At 41.7% G+C, this 17,806-nt stretch overlaps 1 protein-coding gene across 7 annotated transcripts; it reads left to right on the top strand.

Moving 5' to 3' along the window:
• Nucleotides 1–711: 711 nt before the first annotated feature.
• Nucleotides 712–17,397, top strand: ZNF131 (zinc finger protein 131). Of its 7 annotated transcripts, none has more exons than XM_032097512.1 (8): nt 1,298–2,068; nt 3,495–3,573; nt 4,376–4,514; nt 5,590–5,691; nt 6,682–6,826; nt 8,606–9,294; nt 12,817–12,947; nt 15,263–17,397. In XM_032097512.1, exons 3-8 carry the CDS (start codon nt 4,391–4,393, stop codon nt 15,923–15,925), a joined length of 1,854 nt encoding a protein of 617 aa, XP_031953403.1. In that variant the 5' UTR covers nt 1,298–2,068; nt 3,495–3,573; nt 4,376–4,390; the 3' UTR covers nt 15,926–17,397. The 7 variants fall into 7 exon arrangements, with proteins under 7 accessions (XP_031953405.1, XP_031953403.1, XP_031953402.1 ...); XM_032097511.1 differs by having other exon boundaries at nt 2,661–3,573; XM_032097513.1 differs by lacking the exon at nt 3,495–3,573 and having other exon boundaries at nt 1,299–2,068; nt 8,606–8,969; nt 9,072–9,294.
• The last annotated feature ends 409 nt before the right edge of the window (nt 17,398–17,806 follow it).

The raw sequence follows: 17,806 nt of genomic DNA, 5'->3' as shown, positions 1-17,806 counted from the left end.
CACAGAAGAGCGGCTGTGGAACGGAGTTGAGGGGACATGGGCTAAAGGCAGTCCTGTGGGCAGGAGTCCTGTGTGTGGGGGTGTCTGTGGTCCAAACACCACCTGCCTTCCAAAATGTTCTGGCATGCCAGACTATGAAATCCACCTGCAAAATGCATCTAGTAGGGGAGTTACAGGCATTCCGTGTCTGCAAGAGGAACAGAGTTGAACAACAAAGATGATCAAGGGACTGGAGTATCCCTGTTATGAGGACAGGCAGAGGGAGCTGGGCCTGTTCAGTCTCAGGAAGAGGTGACTGAGAGGGGACATCATCAATGTCTGTCAGTGCCTGCAGGGAGGGGTCAGAGGAGGGACCAGGCTCTGCTCGGTGGTGCCCAGCAATAGAACAAGAGGCAACAGGGAGTAAGTGATGCACAGGAAGTTCCACCCGAACATGAGGAAGAACTTTAGAGCACGGGTGACCACGTACTGAACAGATTACCCAGAGAGGCTGTGGAGTCTAACTTCACAGATACTGTCCGGACACAATCCTGTGCCATGTGTTCTCATGACCTTGCTTGAGCAGGGAGGCTGGACCAGAGGACCCGCTCTGCTCCCCACCAACGTGACCCATTCTGTCACTCTGAAGGCGTCACACTGAACATACGGACTACAACTCCCGGCACGCCTTGAGTCGCCGGGCCCCGCCCCAGCCGCGCGCGCGCCCTGTCGCGTGGAAGGTGACCGCGGGGCAGGCCGGGAATGCGAGTCGGGATTGGCCGGCGCGCGCCCCGCTTTCCAGCGTGCTGGGCAGCAGGAAGCGGCGGCGGCGGAACGAGAACCAGCGCGGCGAGGAGCTGCTCCCGGTGAGTCCCCGGCGGAACCGCCTCCCCACCCCTCGGGGCGCCCCGTCGTCGGGCCGCGACCCGGCCGGGAATTGAAAAGGGATCGATTTAATGCGCGCTTTGATGACGTAATAAGGACTAACGAGGCGGCGGCGCTGCCGCGCGCCGGGCTCGGGCCGGCAGCGGTCGGGTCCTCTCTCGGGGCGCCCCGCAGTACCGCCGTGCCTGCCGGCGCCGTCCGCACCGCGCCCGGATCCGCCGAGCCCGGCGGGCCCTGGGCGCGGGCCAGGCCTTCCGCCTTCGCCCGCTCCGGGCACTCGGCGGCCGCTGATTGGCTTCACCTCTCGGGGCGAGCCCTGCCTGCGCCTCGCGATTGGCGGGGATCGCGCTGACTGACACCGGCGGCCGCCAATGAGGCCGCGGGTGGCCGCGGGGCGCACGGGCCGCAGCCCGCGGGAGGCGCGCGCGGGTGGCGGGAGCCCTGGGTGGGGCGGAGGTGGTGGGAGCGCCTCCTAGCGGCCGCTGTGCCCACAATCCCAGTGGGAACGGCACCGACTCTTGGTCTGCACTGCGGGGCCGAGGGGCGGGATCGGGATTAGGATCAGCATCGAGGCCTGGCCGTGCCTGAGCGTTGGTTTTGAGGAAAACGTGTGGCAGTGTGCATGAGGAATTCCTGCTTCTGCAGTACACAGCGGGCGGGTCCCCCTTTCCCAAGATGGCGGTGTTGCTGGCAGCCTGCATCAGCTCCTCCGGGTCACTCGACCTGCCCCAACACTGCCTCGCTTGCGCTCCCGTGGGATCCGTGTGCGGGAAACAAACATCTGATGCCTGAAATCCAAGGAATTCCTGATGAAGCCCAGGAGAATAGTAATAGTAACATGGCTTCATTGAGGTGGATTTATAAAAACAGCTCTGCGAATTACATGCACATCATATGAAATGCGTCCGGGGTTACAGGCTGATAAGGCAGTATTTCAGTGAGTCTTCCAAGGAAATTGCATAGACAGTTGAAGCGGTCCAGTCTCCATCCCTCATCTGTGAGCCCACTTACAAGTGGGAATTTGGATCACTTCTGTCAGTCTTCCTTGGCTGCTTTGTTTTCCCAACTGTGCTTTTCACTCCTTCCTCCAAAGCAGTCATGCTCTTACAGAACATGTGCTGTTCTGTCAGGCTTTTTTGTGCAGTATGACTGGGGTTTTTAAAATGAGAATACTCAATGAATGATGCAGCTGCATTTAGACACGGTAAATTCACATTTTTACTAGTTCTGTGTAAATTAATGTACTGCCTAACATAAGGTGTATGTTTCTTACTGCTTTGTTAGAGTTGTAAGAAAAAAAGACTTCTTAAAGTATCTTGTGTTTGGCTGGGCGAAGGTTGCTCCATTATTTGGAGGTTTGGGTTTGGTTTTTTATCCCTACCATCAGTTTGGAAGTAAGGCAAAAATCATGGGATTTGGAGGTCAAATTTTTGCTTAAGGAATTATGCTTTTAATTGCAAGTCATTTGCCCTTTTACGATGTGTCAAAAATGGGCAAGAAGAATTAAACTGTGAAGTAGGTAGCTGACACCTTCCCACATGAGACTTAATGTGAAATACCAGATGGCAAAAGAAAAGCAGGAGCTTCTGGTTGTCAGTCTTAGACCCATCATTACAGATGAGGTGAAGAGAATGCAGCAGCAGCATCTGCTCCCTTCCACCTCATCCTCCCCTGCAGGCTGGCCTCCTCTGTTCCCTTTAAGACCCTGACAGGTGTTTATGGTGTGAAAGATGGAATATGTAGAATTTTCTTAAGAAAGGATGTGCTTTGATGTTTGATTTTTGTGTACTTTCAAGCTTCTTCAACAAGAAGGGAGATGTAATCCATGAAACAGAGAGCAGCCAACAAGCTCAAAGTGATGTCCAGGTGTTAGAAGAACAAGTAACTTGTTGGTAGAATGGCCCTCTTAAGGTGTACGACTGGACATACTTCAGTGATCTCAGACCTATGGGGCGGCTAACAAAGCCTGGGAAGAAGGGTGTTCTCTGATACTGGACACAGAATTTAGGGGCCACAGGGACATGTAGCAAAAACCCCAAAATAAGGAAGAAAACTCAGCAATTGTGCTGGAATCAGCTCCAGCTGGGTAACAGGTATTTCTGGCTGGGGGAGATTGTGACCACCGACCCGAGAAACCCACTGACCCAAAAGAAGAGAGACTGAGCATGCAGACTAATTTGCACGGGAAGCAAGAAAATCCTTAGCCAATAGAAGAGAGAATACTAATTAATGAAAGAACTATGTTACTTGTAACCAATGAACATTAATCCCTTAGTTTGCTAAAATGTGTAATTAGTAAAAAGTTTTTATAGTTGGGTACTTGATTTGTGGAATTCCACCAGGCACCCAGGCTTGTGCAACTCTGAAATAAATAATCTGTGCCACCTCGAGTGTGTAATTACTGGCTCATTGCACACCAGGTAATGAATCCAAATTTTGTGGGCAACATTTCTGTGGTTGGCAATGTATCAATAGCAGGTAGGGCTGGATTTCCTGAAGTGGTTGCTTCTGCTCTACTTATTTCGTGCTCCTGGCAAAACAAGTTCTTCATAGATGACTTTTTTCTGGGAGACAAGAAAGAGTGTGTTTTGGGATGAAAACAGGAACTCCATAATTCTTTTTTTCTGCAGCATTCTAAGTGTAAGCCATGTTAGTGTGGAAGCTGAAGATGAGTGTTGCTGCATGGATCTGAAGTAATTTTGCCTGGAGGTAATTTGTGAAGTGCTTTTGTTGAAGCACTTGCATGCTCTCCTGAGGTTCTTTTGCATAAGCAGCAGACTACTGTCTGCATCTCATCCACATGCATGGAGTTCTGCTAAACCTCTCCAGGTCTGAGGTCGTCCACAACTCCCACTCCCAGCTATGTTTATTGTGTTAGCAAGGGAGGAAGGGCTATTGGATTATAAGCATTATGTGTCTCTTTCAAAAGGCTGGCAAAGAGTATTTCACTTTAGAGGGGAAGAAGTATAAGTAGTATGGATTAATAAGCTTGACAGCAAATGAAATCCCTGGCAGTTGTGATGCACTCAGGAAGTTGAAAATTGCTTTCTATTACATTCATGTTTAACGGAAGTAAACATCTTATGTTCATGAGCTGCAAAATGTGACTGAAGTATATGTTTTAAGACCTCTTCATCAACCAAGTGGATTGGTGGGATTGCAAGAAGTAACTGTACAAAGATTCTGACATTATGCTGCTGTGGTGTTGAATGAGTAGCTGTGGAGATGTTGCACCCCTGCAGTATTTGCTTTGAGGGTGGTGGGTCCCTGCTGTAGGATAAAGAAGTACACTTCGACTGTTTCTTCATGTGTCTAAATAAGATAATATTGCACATCATTAACTGTGGCATTTCCTACCTGTCAGCTAACAAAACCTGTAAGCAAGACAGGTTTTCCTTTGGTTTTATAGTCCCTGCAAAGTGCTAGTTCACGATTGTATAATAACCTGACTGTGCACAGTATTTACTGAGTGGCACAGTATTCTTACTATCATACCATATTTGTTTTGCAGACCAGGCCTTTTGCCATGGAAGCTGAGGAAACGATGGAATGTATCCAGGAATTCCCTGAACACTATAAAGTTATTTTGGATAGACTGAATGAACAACGTGAGCAGGACCAGTTTACAGATATTACTCTAATTGTTGATGGTATGTACAGGCCTGAGAACCAGTGGGTATACAGGAAATTCTGAAAGCTGTGCTGGGATGATGTTGGATTTTTCATGGGTCAGCTGTTAGACTGTGAACAAATTCTTGGTTCTGTACCTGTGTGCAAGTTACTTGAAAAATTTCATTGTAGTGATTAATAATTTTGCTTCTGCTTTTCCAAACAAGAAGCTAAATATTTTCAGATAGAAGCCCTTCTTGAAACTGGTGTGCTGTATTTAGTGTGCTAAGCATTCCCAAAACATGGTTAAAATATTCTTTTCTGACTTGAGCTGGCTGACTGCATGCAGAAAACTTTTACAAATACCGTGTTTAAATAAAAAAGCCCCACACCTTGGAATAAGCAGTTTCTCTGGTATCTGTCTACTGTTTTAATATATACTTCAAAAATTGTAGAAGCACACACTTTTTTTATGTGTTCTAAGGACATAAGAACTGTTTTAAAAGGATGAGAAAGATACAATTGCTTATTATCTTCTTAGAAAAGGTGGTATATTGTAGATCACTTAAGACTGCTTCATATGTCAAACATGTCTTAGAATGGATGAACACTACAGGGAATGCAGGCAGTGTCCACTATGACAGACTTAGCTAAAGGAGTACCACCTGATCTTTAAAAGGATAGCAGCAACTCACTTGAAGAAAAAGGATTCTACGGAGTCCAGATTAGAAGGTGGTAAACAAATGAAGAAAAAAAATTATTCTTCAGGGACTGCCATAGCTTCACCGACAGCGCTTGCCCTGAATGTTTGCTCCTTCTCTGTCATTACCACATCCATATGTTGAACTCAAAGCTGGTTTTGTGTGCAGCTGTGTAGTTCTAATCCATGTTGCTTCTTTTATCCCTGTCCTATTTAGCCGTATGAATGTTCATGCCTCCAGTGGGGAGAAGAAATACACAGTCAGTGTATGCTGCAGGAATAGATGTTTACACTGGATGGTCCTTTTTTCTACATCTGCATTTATTCTGCACTATACATATCTATAACATAACATAATAGAGTTATAGCACTATTAGAGTGTTTCCCTAAACCAAAGTTTTTGTCTCTCTTTGCAGGTCACCATTTCAAAGCTCATAAGGCAGTTCTTGCTGCCTGTAGCCAGTTCTTCCACAAATTCTTCCAAGATTTCACTCAGGAGCCTTTGGTGGAGATTGAAGGTAATCTGACTTGTGCAAATAAAAGCATTCAGAGTTGTGTGCTCAAACTGGAAATTACTGTAGCATCCTTGGTACAGGCCAGTGCATAGAATCATAGAATGTTCAGGGTTGGAGTAATAGAATGTTAAGATCATCTAGGCCCAACCTCCCCTTGCCATGGACAGGGATGGCTCCCACTAGACCAGGTTGGTCAAGGCCTTATCCAGCCTGACCTTGAACACCTGAACATGCTTGGTCATAGCACTTGGCTTTCTAGATCTTAGTTCCTGAGTTGTTCTGAGACAGCTACCATCCCTGGAAAGAAAACCTTCCTGAAGAAAAATCAAAGTGAGAAAGAGCAGTATTAAATATGTTGGAAGGGAAAATGTGAGATTATCTGGTACTTTTTCATTTTTTTTTTCCCTTCTTTCCCCTAATGCATGGCTAATGAAGGTCAGGCAGACCCTGTATATGTTTTTAGGACTAGCAATACTACACAGAAGTTTTCCCTGAGAAAAGCCGTTCTGGTCAGCTGAAAAAGGCTGCCAGTGATGGCCAATGGTAGATGCCTTGGCTGAGATGCAAGAGCATGACAGACATGGAGCAATACTTACGTGGTAGGCAGGGAGGAAATGAAATTCCTGGAGCAGCATTTCAAACTTCAGGAGCAGTATTTTTAAGTCTATATAATATTTAAACAGCTTTTGGTTCATCTTATCCTTCCTTTTATCTTTGTCATGGCAAAACTCCACAGTTTTTCCAGATTCATGTGTTTCTCTAGTATGTTTTTTTATTCCACCATGAGTGAGGTTGGAACTTGATGATTTTTAGGGTTTCTTCCAACCCAAACCATTCAGTGGTTCTATGGAGCCATTTAAGGGTATCATCTTTATGAAACTGGCATCTACAGTACTGTGATCAAAGTGGTGTGCAGGCAAGTGGGCAAGGTTTACTGGGAAGATGAGACTGCAGGATTGTTAAGGGTAACTTGTTTCTCTTGCCTGTATACAGGTGTAAGTAACATGGCATTTCGTCACCTAATTGAGTTCACCTATACAGCAAAACTAATGGTACAAGGTGAGGAAGAAGCAAATGATGTTTGGAAAGCAGCGGAGTATTTACAGATGCTAGAAGCAATCAAAGCACTTGAAATCAGGTAAGCACATAAGCCTCTTTTTCTTCCCAGCACTGAAGGAGAGAGTCGCAATAAGGCTTTTGCAAGAGCTGGCTGCCAGTATTTTGCAGTGCTGTTCCGTATGCTGGAACCTCCTTAACTTGTGTAGGACCATATATTCTTCTACTGTAACATACATGTCAGAATTACCCAGGGTAAAAAAAGAACGTCGTGTTCATTGGGCTAGAACTTGATGACAAGTGCCATGGCTTGTAAATGTTGCTGATGTTTTAGGGCTGTGACTCTGATAGGTGATCTCTGTGCTGCCTGATGGCCCACACCTGACTGACAGCTGGCTGTGCAGTGACAGTGTGACTTTGGTAATCAGACCACATTAGCAAGTTTGTGCTGGTGTTTTGATTTCGCGCAACTTTCTGCTATTTCTGAGAGAATAAGCAGTGATCTTAAAACTGCTCGCTGCGAAATTAACCTCTCAAACCTTTTGAATGAACGTAACTGCTAAAGTCAGTTTTATCTGGGTTCAATACTCCATCAAATGTTGCTGCAGCACCTGTTATCCAGTACCAGGAACTGTAATCCATTGCCAAAGTCCAGCTTGAAAAAAGTGGGTGCCAGTCCCATCATGCTGTTTTTCATCCCCTTTCTTCCATTTCACTTCCATAAAGTGCTCTCATGTTCTCATTCCTTCTGCATGCTACACTGGTTGCTTTTGGTACGTGATGCTGGAGCTCCTTGCAATGTACCTGTCATCTTGTAGACATCAGAAATCCAGGCTATATGAGACTGGGTTTAGCTACTCTGTTTTCCCATGTGTGAACAGAGTAAGGTGCCATTTATAAACTGTGGCCTGCACTACATCGTTAGTGACACACCTCTGACATATGACTTGGAGATACTGGGTGAAGTCTTGTCTCTTGTTACTGGAAGGCCTGGAAGCGATAGGGAGTGCATTCCATGAAAGGATTCATCATGGTGCAGAGGAAGGTTAAAAGCACAGCTTACTCCAGTCAATCTATTTGAGGGGAATATAGCCACTTATTTTTGTAACTGGTGATCAGTAGTAAAACCTGCAGTACAGAAGTGCTGTGGATGACTTAAAAGCATTGACCCACTCAGCTGTGTCTGAGATGACATGCTGCCCCGAACATTTTGGAGGAAGGGAGTTGTGTGTATGTTATGCAGAGAGAGCAGCACAGAACTGATGGTTGTGTTTAAGCCCAGAAAATTAAATTAGAATACTCCTTCCACATCCTGGTGGCTTTTTTTGCATCAGCTGTTAGCAGTGTGCCTTCCTGAATTACAAGATATGTTAACCTTTGTGTGTTAACCACACAATAACCATCGTGTGAAGTCACAGCTGAAGTGTTTTCTAACAAGCTCTAAGTACTGCTGGCACTTGCACACACTCCAGAGCTTAAGAGGTGAATGGTATAGGAGGGACTTGAACCTTTTTTCTGAGTAGGCAGGACAAAGAATTCATTATTTTAGAGGAGTTTTCTTTCCAACTACAAAATTTCACAAATTTTTACATAAGCCTATGTTATTAGGTTAAATGGCTTTTCTTCTTGATAGGTGTTCTGTATCATTCAAGCAGAGCTATTTAAAATACTTTATCATTTTACTGCACTGAGGAGCATAGATTAAGGACAAATTAGCTTTTGATGTGCGCACAGATTATGTGCTCATCATTCAACTTTGAGAAACAGCTAGGGCGTGTTGGATGCAGAAGTTAATTACTAGGCAGGAGTTGTTATGTCACTGTTAATTGATCTTAACCATGTTTACGCAAATGCTTTTCAGGAACAAAGAAAATTCATCACCCTTAGAATCAAATGAAGCACAAGGTAAAAATAAACCAAAAAAGAGGAAGATTGCGGAAACCTCTAATGTTATCACAGAAACACTGCCATCTGCAGAATCAGAGCCTGTTGAAATTGAGGTTGAGATTGCTGATGGAACAATGAAAGTGGAAGATGACAGCATTGAAACCCTTGAAGAAGTAGCTTCTGCAGAGCAATCCATAAAGTACATACAGACAACAGGTACATCAGATGAATCTGCTTTGGCTCTTTTGGCAGATATCACCAGCAAGTATCGTCAAGGAGAGAGAAAATGCCAGATCCAAGAAGAAGGTGATAATGCAGCTGACCCCTCGTGCAAACAGGTAGAAGGTATTGAAATTGTGGAACTTCAGCTGTCACACATGAACAATTTATTCCACTGTGAGAAATGTAACCGTTCATTTAAATTGTTTTACCATTTTAAGGAACACATGAAAACACACTCTACTGAGAATTACAAGTGTGACATATGCAATAAAAGATACCTACGAGAGAGTGCTTTGAAACAGCACCTCACCTGTTACCACCTTGATGAAGGTGGTGCCAGCAAGAAGCAAAGACCTGGCAAGAAAATACATGTATGCCAGTACTGTGACAAGCAGTTTGACCACTTTGGGCATTTTAAAGAGCACCTCCGGAAACACACAGGTAAGAGCACTGCCACAGTCCTGTGCTTGTAGCCTTCATTCTAATATTTTGGGCTTTTGCATGTTTAGGGGAAATAGATAATATGCTGAAGTAAACATGAGTTCTGAGTGCTAGAAATACTTCGCTTTTTCTTATAACTAAAACAGTGGTGTGTCTTTTTGTTTGTTTGTTCATGGGTTTTTTGTTTTCCATTGATGTAAACTTTGAGGGATTGAGTTGATTAAAAATAGTCACCTAAAACCAGAAGATACTAAGGAAGTTTCTGTGTCAAGTCTATTAAAGGTATTTTTCAAAATACTTCCTTAAGGCATGTTCCCTTCTTCAAAAGTACCGAACTGAAGAACTACTTTTATTTTCAAAATTTTCTAGTAAGTGTGTCTGTTGAAATATTATTTTAATCACAATCTTCTTGGTGGAATACAGTTTAGAGTGTTTCTTTACCTAACAGAACTTCTGAGCAAATGCCTATTAGACATAAAATACCCTCAAAGAATTATTTCTTGTACCATCTTGTTTGGAAGATTTTACTCTTGCTCTTGTCTCATCTCATCTATGATTTGAATTTTCTTGGTTAATTAAGCAAAACTACTAAAACTGGCAAAACATTTCTAGTCATTATAGTACACTGTTTTTACTGTGAAATCTGCCTCTTTGAAATCTGGGTGGCATCTTCTGAGAACAAAGTGATTTGTGCTCCTTCTTTCTTCTTTGTAGTATGGGAGATTACTTCATCTCACTGAAAAGTCTGCTGACTGAACAGACACTGAGAATGACACAGATAACTGAATGTAAAATGTATGCAGTCTTGATCTTCCAGAGGTTTTTGTTAATTATGCCAGTCATGAATCATAAGTAAAAATTTAATAGAGATTAGCAGCTCTATTTCTTTTGCAGAATGTTATTGTTAAAGCCTTTTAATTAGAATGTCATAATTTAATTAGAATGTATCTGTGTATGGGACTGTTGAGTATTGATATATGGCAGTGTCCAGTCTATTCCCAATACCGTCTTAAAAGTTCCTTTTATAAACAGCCTTTGGCAAGTCCTTACCCCCTATAAAGCAGGGAGTGTTTCTCCATTATAAGCAGTTCAAATCCAGGCTACTTAACAAAAGTCTATTAAAAAAATTTTGGCAGATAATCCAAAATACATACTATGTTGGTTGTAGTATGTTGGTTGCTCTTGCAAAAAAGTATTTTTGATTCAAAGCAAGTTAGCATATCACAAGAGGTACAGAGTACTTCATAAATATATATTTATCTAATAAGTATAACATACGGAATCTAATTACTTACAGTTTAGCATTTTCAAAAGCCTTAAGCTTAAAATCAGAACAGATATCAGCATTTAACTGTGGTCTCCTAATGTGAATGAAAAAGCTCCCTTTCAGTTATAGGCTTTCTAAATTCTGAGTTCTATATAGCACTGGTTGACTGCTAAATTGAAATTGAAAGGCCTGTGAGAAAATGTCCTAAAAATATTTGATCCTGTTGTTGTTCAGTCACTATACCAGCAATTACATTAAAATAGCAATGGGGCAGTAATAGGATGATGAAATGGCTTGGGTTGGAAGGGACCTTAAACATCAGTTAGTGCCACGCTCTGGGGCCATGGGCAGGGTACCTTCCACGAGGAGGTTGCTCCGAGCCCCAGCCGGGCCCTGAACACTTCTCAGGGGTGGGGCCACCACAGCCTCTCTGGGAAACTTGTTCCATTGCGTCACCACCCTCTGAGAAAAGAATTTCTTCCTCCTATCTAACCTAAACCTATTCTCTTTCAGCTTGAAGCCATTCCCCCTTTGTCGTTATCACTACTATTCCCTTGTAAAAAGTCCCTCTTCGGCCTTCCCGTAGACCCCCTTTAGGCACTGGAAGGTGCTCTAAGATCTCCCTGAAGCCTTTTCTTCTCCAGGCTGAACAACCCTAATGCTCTTAGCCTGTCTTCACAGCATAACTTCCAGGAGGATCTGCTCCATGATTTTTGGGGCATGGAGGTGAGACTGACTGGCTTGTAGTTCCCCAGGTCTTCTTCTGTATTTCCCTATTTTGAAACAGTTATGTTTCTGCATTTCCAGTCAGCTTGAACTTCACCAGACTGCCAAACCTCAAATTTTATGGATAGTTGCTTAACAACTTCCTTCACCAGCTCCCTCAGGACCTGCAGATGCATCTCACCAGGTCCCATGGACTTGCTTTTTGTGTTTGAGTTTGTCCAGGAGCTTGTGATCCATGCATGGTCTGTAGTATCACAGAATCACAGAATGGTTTGCATTGGTAGGGACCTTGAAGATCATCTAGTTCCAATCCCACTAATAGCTTGGGCAAAGTCCGTGATTTTTGACCTGCAAGACTGAAGGCAGTTTAGTGTCCTCTGCATTTCTTGTACAACACTCTCCAAAAATGTAGCATTTTCTAACCATTGAGGGGAATGTTCCCACCATTTAACATCTTTCTGTAGCTTTTGGGTGTATCAATGAGACTTAAGCTACTTGTGAATTTCTTTTGAAAAGCTAATTAGGAACTTGTAAATATTTCTGAAGATTGGTTTATTGGTTTTCCACCTCAATATCCAGTAACTGTTCCTGAAAATGCAGACTTTCAAACTAGCTAGGATTGATCCTCATGGTATTCACTGAAATGGTTCTGCCTCTTTTGGAGTTCATTATCCATTTGTTTCAGTAGTGGTGTTGGTGTCAGTACCTATACAGATTATTATAGACTTTTAGAGGAAACACACTCTTCCAATTATTTTTGTAATTTAATTTGCTTGAATGTCATTGTGTTTGTGCATGGTGGAATTCACCACCTTTTGTTCATTACTACTTGATGACAGCATAGTACCTTGGATAATAAAATGACCTGCTTTCAGCCTCCCCTACTCTTATGCTTAGCTGGCTTCTATTTTTGATACCATGGTTGAAATGAAGTGGCCAACCTGAAAGGAATTTTAATCTTGCTTGTGCCCATTAATGTCCCTCTGTGCTTTCTCTTCAGTGTATTTTGGAGAAAAGTTGGGTGCAGGGTTTTTTTGGTTTAGTATTGATGCACTGTTACTTCACAATCATTCTGTGCCAGCTTTGTTTTCTGGAGTTCAGTTTCAGCTCTCAAGCATAAGCTGTTGCTATTGAAAATAAAAGGCTGTATTATTTAAATACTTCCTCCTTTAATATGTCACTTTTTATATTTACTAATGTGGATTCTTTAATTGTAACTATTATCAGATGAAAAGTGTGAAATAGCTGCCATTTCTTTAAGAAATTTGCCAGAATAGTAGTATAATTTCCACAAATACCTTAAATGCTACTAGTAATTGTTACATTGGTTTTCTTCTAAAAGAAGAAAAAAGAAGGTTTTGCCCTTTTATATTTAATTTCCATCTCTTTTTCTGCAGAATAATCCAGTTGGCCACATCTTTACAGTGTATTTATCAACCTAGACAAGGGGGAGAGAGGGGAAGAAGAGAGACGAGAAAGAACACGGGGTGGTTTTAAACACTTACAAGTCCTTGTATCTGTCTTAACAGGTGAAAAACCCTTTGAATGTCCAAACTGCCACGAACGTTTTGCTAGGAATAGCACACTCAAATGTCACCTGACAGCCTGTCAGTCTGGAGCTGGCGCTAAAAAGGGAAGAAAGAAGCTGTACGAATGTCAGGTGGGTAATGGAAGTAGCTGAGTCTGAGGTTAGATACCTCCCTCCTTCAAGGAGCATGGGAGGACTGACCAGGAAAGGCAGTTAGAGTGGGCTTTCATCTCTAAGAGCTACGTCAGTAAAATAAAATAGAATCACAGAATATCCTGAGTTGGAAGGGGCTCACAGGGATCATCGAGTCCAACTCCCAGCCTTGCACAGGACACCCCAAGAATCACACCATGTGCCTGAGAGCATTGTCCAAATGCTTCTTGAACTCTGTCAGGCTGGAGCTGTGACCACTTCCTTCAGGAGCCTGTTCCAGTGCCCAACCACCCTCTGGGTGAAGAACCCTTTTCTGATATCCAGCCTAAACCTCCCCTGACACAACTTCAGGCCATTCCATTGGGTCCTGTCACTGATCACCACAGAGAAGAGATCAGTGTCTACCTCTTCTCTTCTCACAAGGAAGTTGTAGACTGTAGTGAGGTCTTTGGATTACATTCAACCAGAATATGCAGATAAATTCTCACCTATAAGTATCTTCATATGGAATTACTGATGTGGAGCCTCGTAATACTTAAAATCATAGAGATTCTTCTGAGTAGGCTGCATTTTACTGGTCTTTCTGCTTTCTTTTCAAGGTTCTTGATACACTGACCTAGGTCTTTTCCTTCTGAGCATGCTTCACTGAAAGTGAAGTCCAAAGTCCAAAATACAAAGTATTATTTAATTTCTTGTTTTATTATTCTTCTGTTTGCCAAACATACTGATTTTGTGTCAAAAGTAATTCCAACTTATGACGGCAATCTGTAATATTTTTTAAACAAAATAAATGCTGTAGAGATAGCTAGGGTACTTGGTGGCTATACGTAACTGACATTTGAAAAGCTGTTGAGATAAATCTTACTTTACTTTTAAGGAGCTGATTCAAGTCATAACTCATTTTCTAAACTTCCTCATCCTCTCACAGATGTTGCAAATGTGGATTTGTGTCCCTTCAGCCTGCAGAAACTGCCGCCATTCTTGAATAAATTTTTCTCTTTAGAACTAAATTTGAACAAATAAATCTTTGCTCACTGAACAAAGAGGAGAAAACATTGTGCTTTCTTGATGAGTCCTTTTGGTGCTCTTTAGGTGTATGCCTTGAATACGGAATTAGATTCTGTGTGGCAAGAACAGTAATTATGTGGCTGGGCACTGCTGATAGCCATTATCTTTATGTATGATTAAGTAATTTTGAGTGCTTATCTATAATATTAGTATTTTAAAAACTGTATGTGCAATCTCTTTCTGAAGTGTGAGCTTGGGGGGGGGAAAAAGTGTGGAAATAACCCATTTTAGCTGACTTCAACAGCAAAATGGAGATGTTTGTCTCAACTACACAGACTTGCTCTTGAGTTAATCCCTGTTAGATACTCCCTCCATCATCCTTCTGTGCTGTTACTGCAAGTTATGAAGAGATAGAACATTCTGTTTCAAAACTATTTGCCAGCAGTGAAGGGGTGTTGAAATGTGTTCTTGTTGCTTTCTACAGTCAAGAACACTTGCATGAACAAAGACTTTTGAGCCTGTGGGTTTTTTTACTCCAAGCCTGGCTCTACCCCACTCTTCTGTCTCCCCTACCCTGCATCTTATTTATTTCTGCTGCCTCTGTGTGTTGTTTTCCAGCTATTTACCTTCAATGCCAGCTGAGGGAAGGAAGGGAGCTCATGTGCTTTGTGAAAATAGCATATCTGCAGTTGAGACAGTACTTTTGGCTGGAAAAGAAGGAGAGGGATGGAGTTTTAATAGTTTTATCTGCTGAAATCATACAAGTGGGGATTTTTTTAAATCACAAAATGGGAGAGTTCAGCCTAGCCTGTTAAACCTCACAATGTCATGGGCAAGTGAAAGATGATAAGGAAAAGTTGTTCAGTAGTACTTCTTCTAGAATGTCAGTAAAACGGCAGTTTGTATTACACTTTCATTGCACACTATTAATGTGTAAATATTTTGCCACCCAAAACTCTAGTGCCAGACATGGACTGATGGGGGGTATGATATTGTACGTGAATTTCAGATGAGAAAACTTTAAAATGCTCTACTGACTCATTGATTTTGTAGGTATCTTACATATGCACAACTCAGAATAGTTCACCATTGTTAAAAAAAGAATAAATAAATATCAAATCTCCTGTTCATCTGAAGCTGTCTTCTCAGCTTTTACCTCTAACATATATGTTTTTTGAATCTAAGTAGCAAGAAGCTATACAATGGGAAGCCATGATCTCAGATAGGCACTACATTTTGTCATATTTCTGTTGGCACTGTTTAACACACTGTATCTTTTGTTTCAGGTTTGTAACAGCGTGTTTAACAGCTGGGATCAGTTCAAAGATCACTTGGTAATACACACTGGTGACAAACCCAACCACTGTACCTTATGTGATTTGTGGTTTATGCAAGGCAGTGAGCTGAGAAGGCATCTCAAAGACATGCACAATATTTCAGAACTATTAGTGACAGAAGAGGTTCTTCCAGTGGAAGCTATGGAAGCTGAACCAGTAACGTCAATGACAATAATAGAACAAGTTGAGCAAGTGCATGTCCTACCAGTAATTCAGGTACAGGTGGATCCTGCACAGGTAACTGTGGAACAGATGCACCAGGATCTCATACAGGACAATCAAGTGAAAGGCGCGCAGATGGAGGAACTACAGGAGCAGGTGCAGATTAGTTACTTGGAAGTTGAACACATTCAGACTGAACAAGGTGCTGAAGTTCATGTGGAGCAGTTACATGTTGAGCATGTAAATCAAATACAGATGGAAGAAGTACAGGCAGAACTTATAGATGGAACAGACCTTGAACAAGTAGAATATCGAAGTGTTGATCAAGGAGAAGCAGAAGAAAAGCAACATAATCAAACAGATGATGCAGATAAGGAACATCATGAACAAGCTGAAGACTTAAAAACACAGCAGTTAGTGGACACACAGAATACAAAAGTGGATGACTAGGACAATGAAATGAATGAAATACCAAATTATTTTTGTTAACTTTTACATTGGTTTTTGAACTGTCACTGGTCATCTTTCCAATATGCTGTCCGTAGGAAGCTGGACAAGTGGACCAAAATTAGCTTTCTTCATGTACAATTAGACTTCTCTCATATGTGAAAAATACTTTCCCATTCAGGTAGTGCCATGGAAGAGAAACTACCACAGACACGGACAACTTTGTGAGGTTTTTAGCAATGAATAGCGTGTATCATTTTTACATCATTCCTGGGCATATGTAAGAATAATTTCACCTCTTTTCCTCTTGCAGTAGAAGCAAAGTCTTGGATATATTTGCAGGATGTCTGTGGTAGGAGAATCAGTAAAATCTGAGGGGTTCTGCTGTAAGTGGCAATTACGTACCTGTGAATTTTCAGATCTCAGCTTTCAGGCTGGGCTAAAAGCACTGTTGCTGGAGGTTTCTGAGCACAAAAATCCTGTGCCTTTTCAACTCTGAGTGGGTTAAATTTCCACAAAGTTTCTAGAGTTTTTGAGAACTTAGTTCTGTAAGAGGCAATGTAGGTAATGTTATAGTGCTTTATATTTTTGCTTGAAATTGTCAGTTATTGATTTTCTTTTTGCATTAAAGTAGAAGCAGGGGGCTGAGGGAGGGAAAATATTTCACTTGGAGGCAGCAGAACATCCTAAAAGGGACACTTAAAAGTAGGCAAAGCTTGGTAGAGTCTGTGATAAACATGAAGATTTGGAAGAAGGCCTACGAGCAGGCTCTTCTTTTATAAATAATAATTTTTGAAAATGAATATGTTTAAACATAAACATAGAGACTTGTCTATATAGTATCAGATTCTTGTTTTTCTTGAAATGAAATTCTGACACTTGACAAAAACATGTGCTAAACATAAAAATAAAAGCCATAGGTATGAGTGCTAAACTGTGGATTGAAAAGTAGAAGTGTAAATAGTTTAATCGATATTAGACAATAAAACAATACCAACCATTAAATGTTGCATTATTTGTTCCATCCAATGTATTAGGAACAACTGAGTGACTGACAACTAAGTGCCAAGTTCCAGTGTTAAGGATCAATCTCATTTTTAATATGATTAATAGCTTTTTACTGTAAAGTTAGATTTGTTTAGAAAGTGTTTGTCAATGGTCAAGGATGCTAAGAACGTCTTAATTACTGCTGGAAGTTAGAGGTGCTCCAAACTCCTAAAGAAACTTTACTTTCAAAGCCTTAAATGAAGGGAAGAATTTTTGCAAGGACATTCCCTACTGCTCTTGGTAATACTATAGATCTTAGTTAAAATCAGGCTTTTCTATTCCATCTTCAAATGCAGAACTGTTTTCTGGGATTTGTGCTTTTATTTAGTTTAATTCAAAATTATCTGTGTGTTTCATCATAGCCTTTGAGAAACTGTTGCAAAAGAAACATGGATCTCAATTAAAATTACACAGTTTGATAAATGTAACTTGCATTCTTTTTTTATTATGTTTTGTGTTTTCTGAGATGCAAGTAATCTGTGATGAGATTCTGCACAGAGGAAAGGATGTGGCCCAACATTAATCATGAGAGTAAATTTTAGCTATTTTATTTATACCTGGCTTCTGATAAGCAGCTTGTCTTTTGATAACATGAGGGGACATGTTATCAAGCAAGCCTGCTTGCTTGGCTGCCTAGCTTTATAAAGTGCATATAGACAAAGTCTGTCTTGGTGGAATTAATCTGTGCATCTGACCAACAAAACTAATTTTTGTGTAATTTTTAAGTCGAATGTAAATTGAACATTTCCGTGGCATTGGCAGCAAGGCCGTGGTTGGTAAGCACAGTTGGGCTATTTCTTGGTTCTGTTTGCTCTCTCTTTTTACACAACAGTTCAT

This window comes from Corvus moneduloides, chromosome Z (genome assembly GCF_009650955.1).
Source record: "Corvus moneduloides isolate bCorMon1 chromosome Z, bCorMon1.pri, whole genome shotgun sequence".
NCBI lineage: Eukaryota > Metazoa > Chordata > Aves > Passeriformes > Corvidae > Corvus > Corvus moneduloides.
This window is presented reverse-complemented; position numbering and strand designations above follow the sequence as displayed.

Excerpts from the sequence above, each read along its gene's own strand:
- ZNF131 (XM_032097509.1), top strand. The coding sequence starts at position 2,045 with ATGATGCAGCTGCATTTAGACACG. Across the intron at positions 9,295-12,816 it reads GCACCTCCGGAAACACACAG|GTGAAAAACCCTTTGAATGT; the intron begins GTAAGAGCACTG and ends CTGTCTTAACAG. Across the intron at positions 12,948-15,262 it reads AGAAGCTGTACGAATGTCAG|GTTTGTAACAGCGTGTTTAA; the intron begins GTGGGTAATGGA and ends CTTTTGTTTCAG.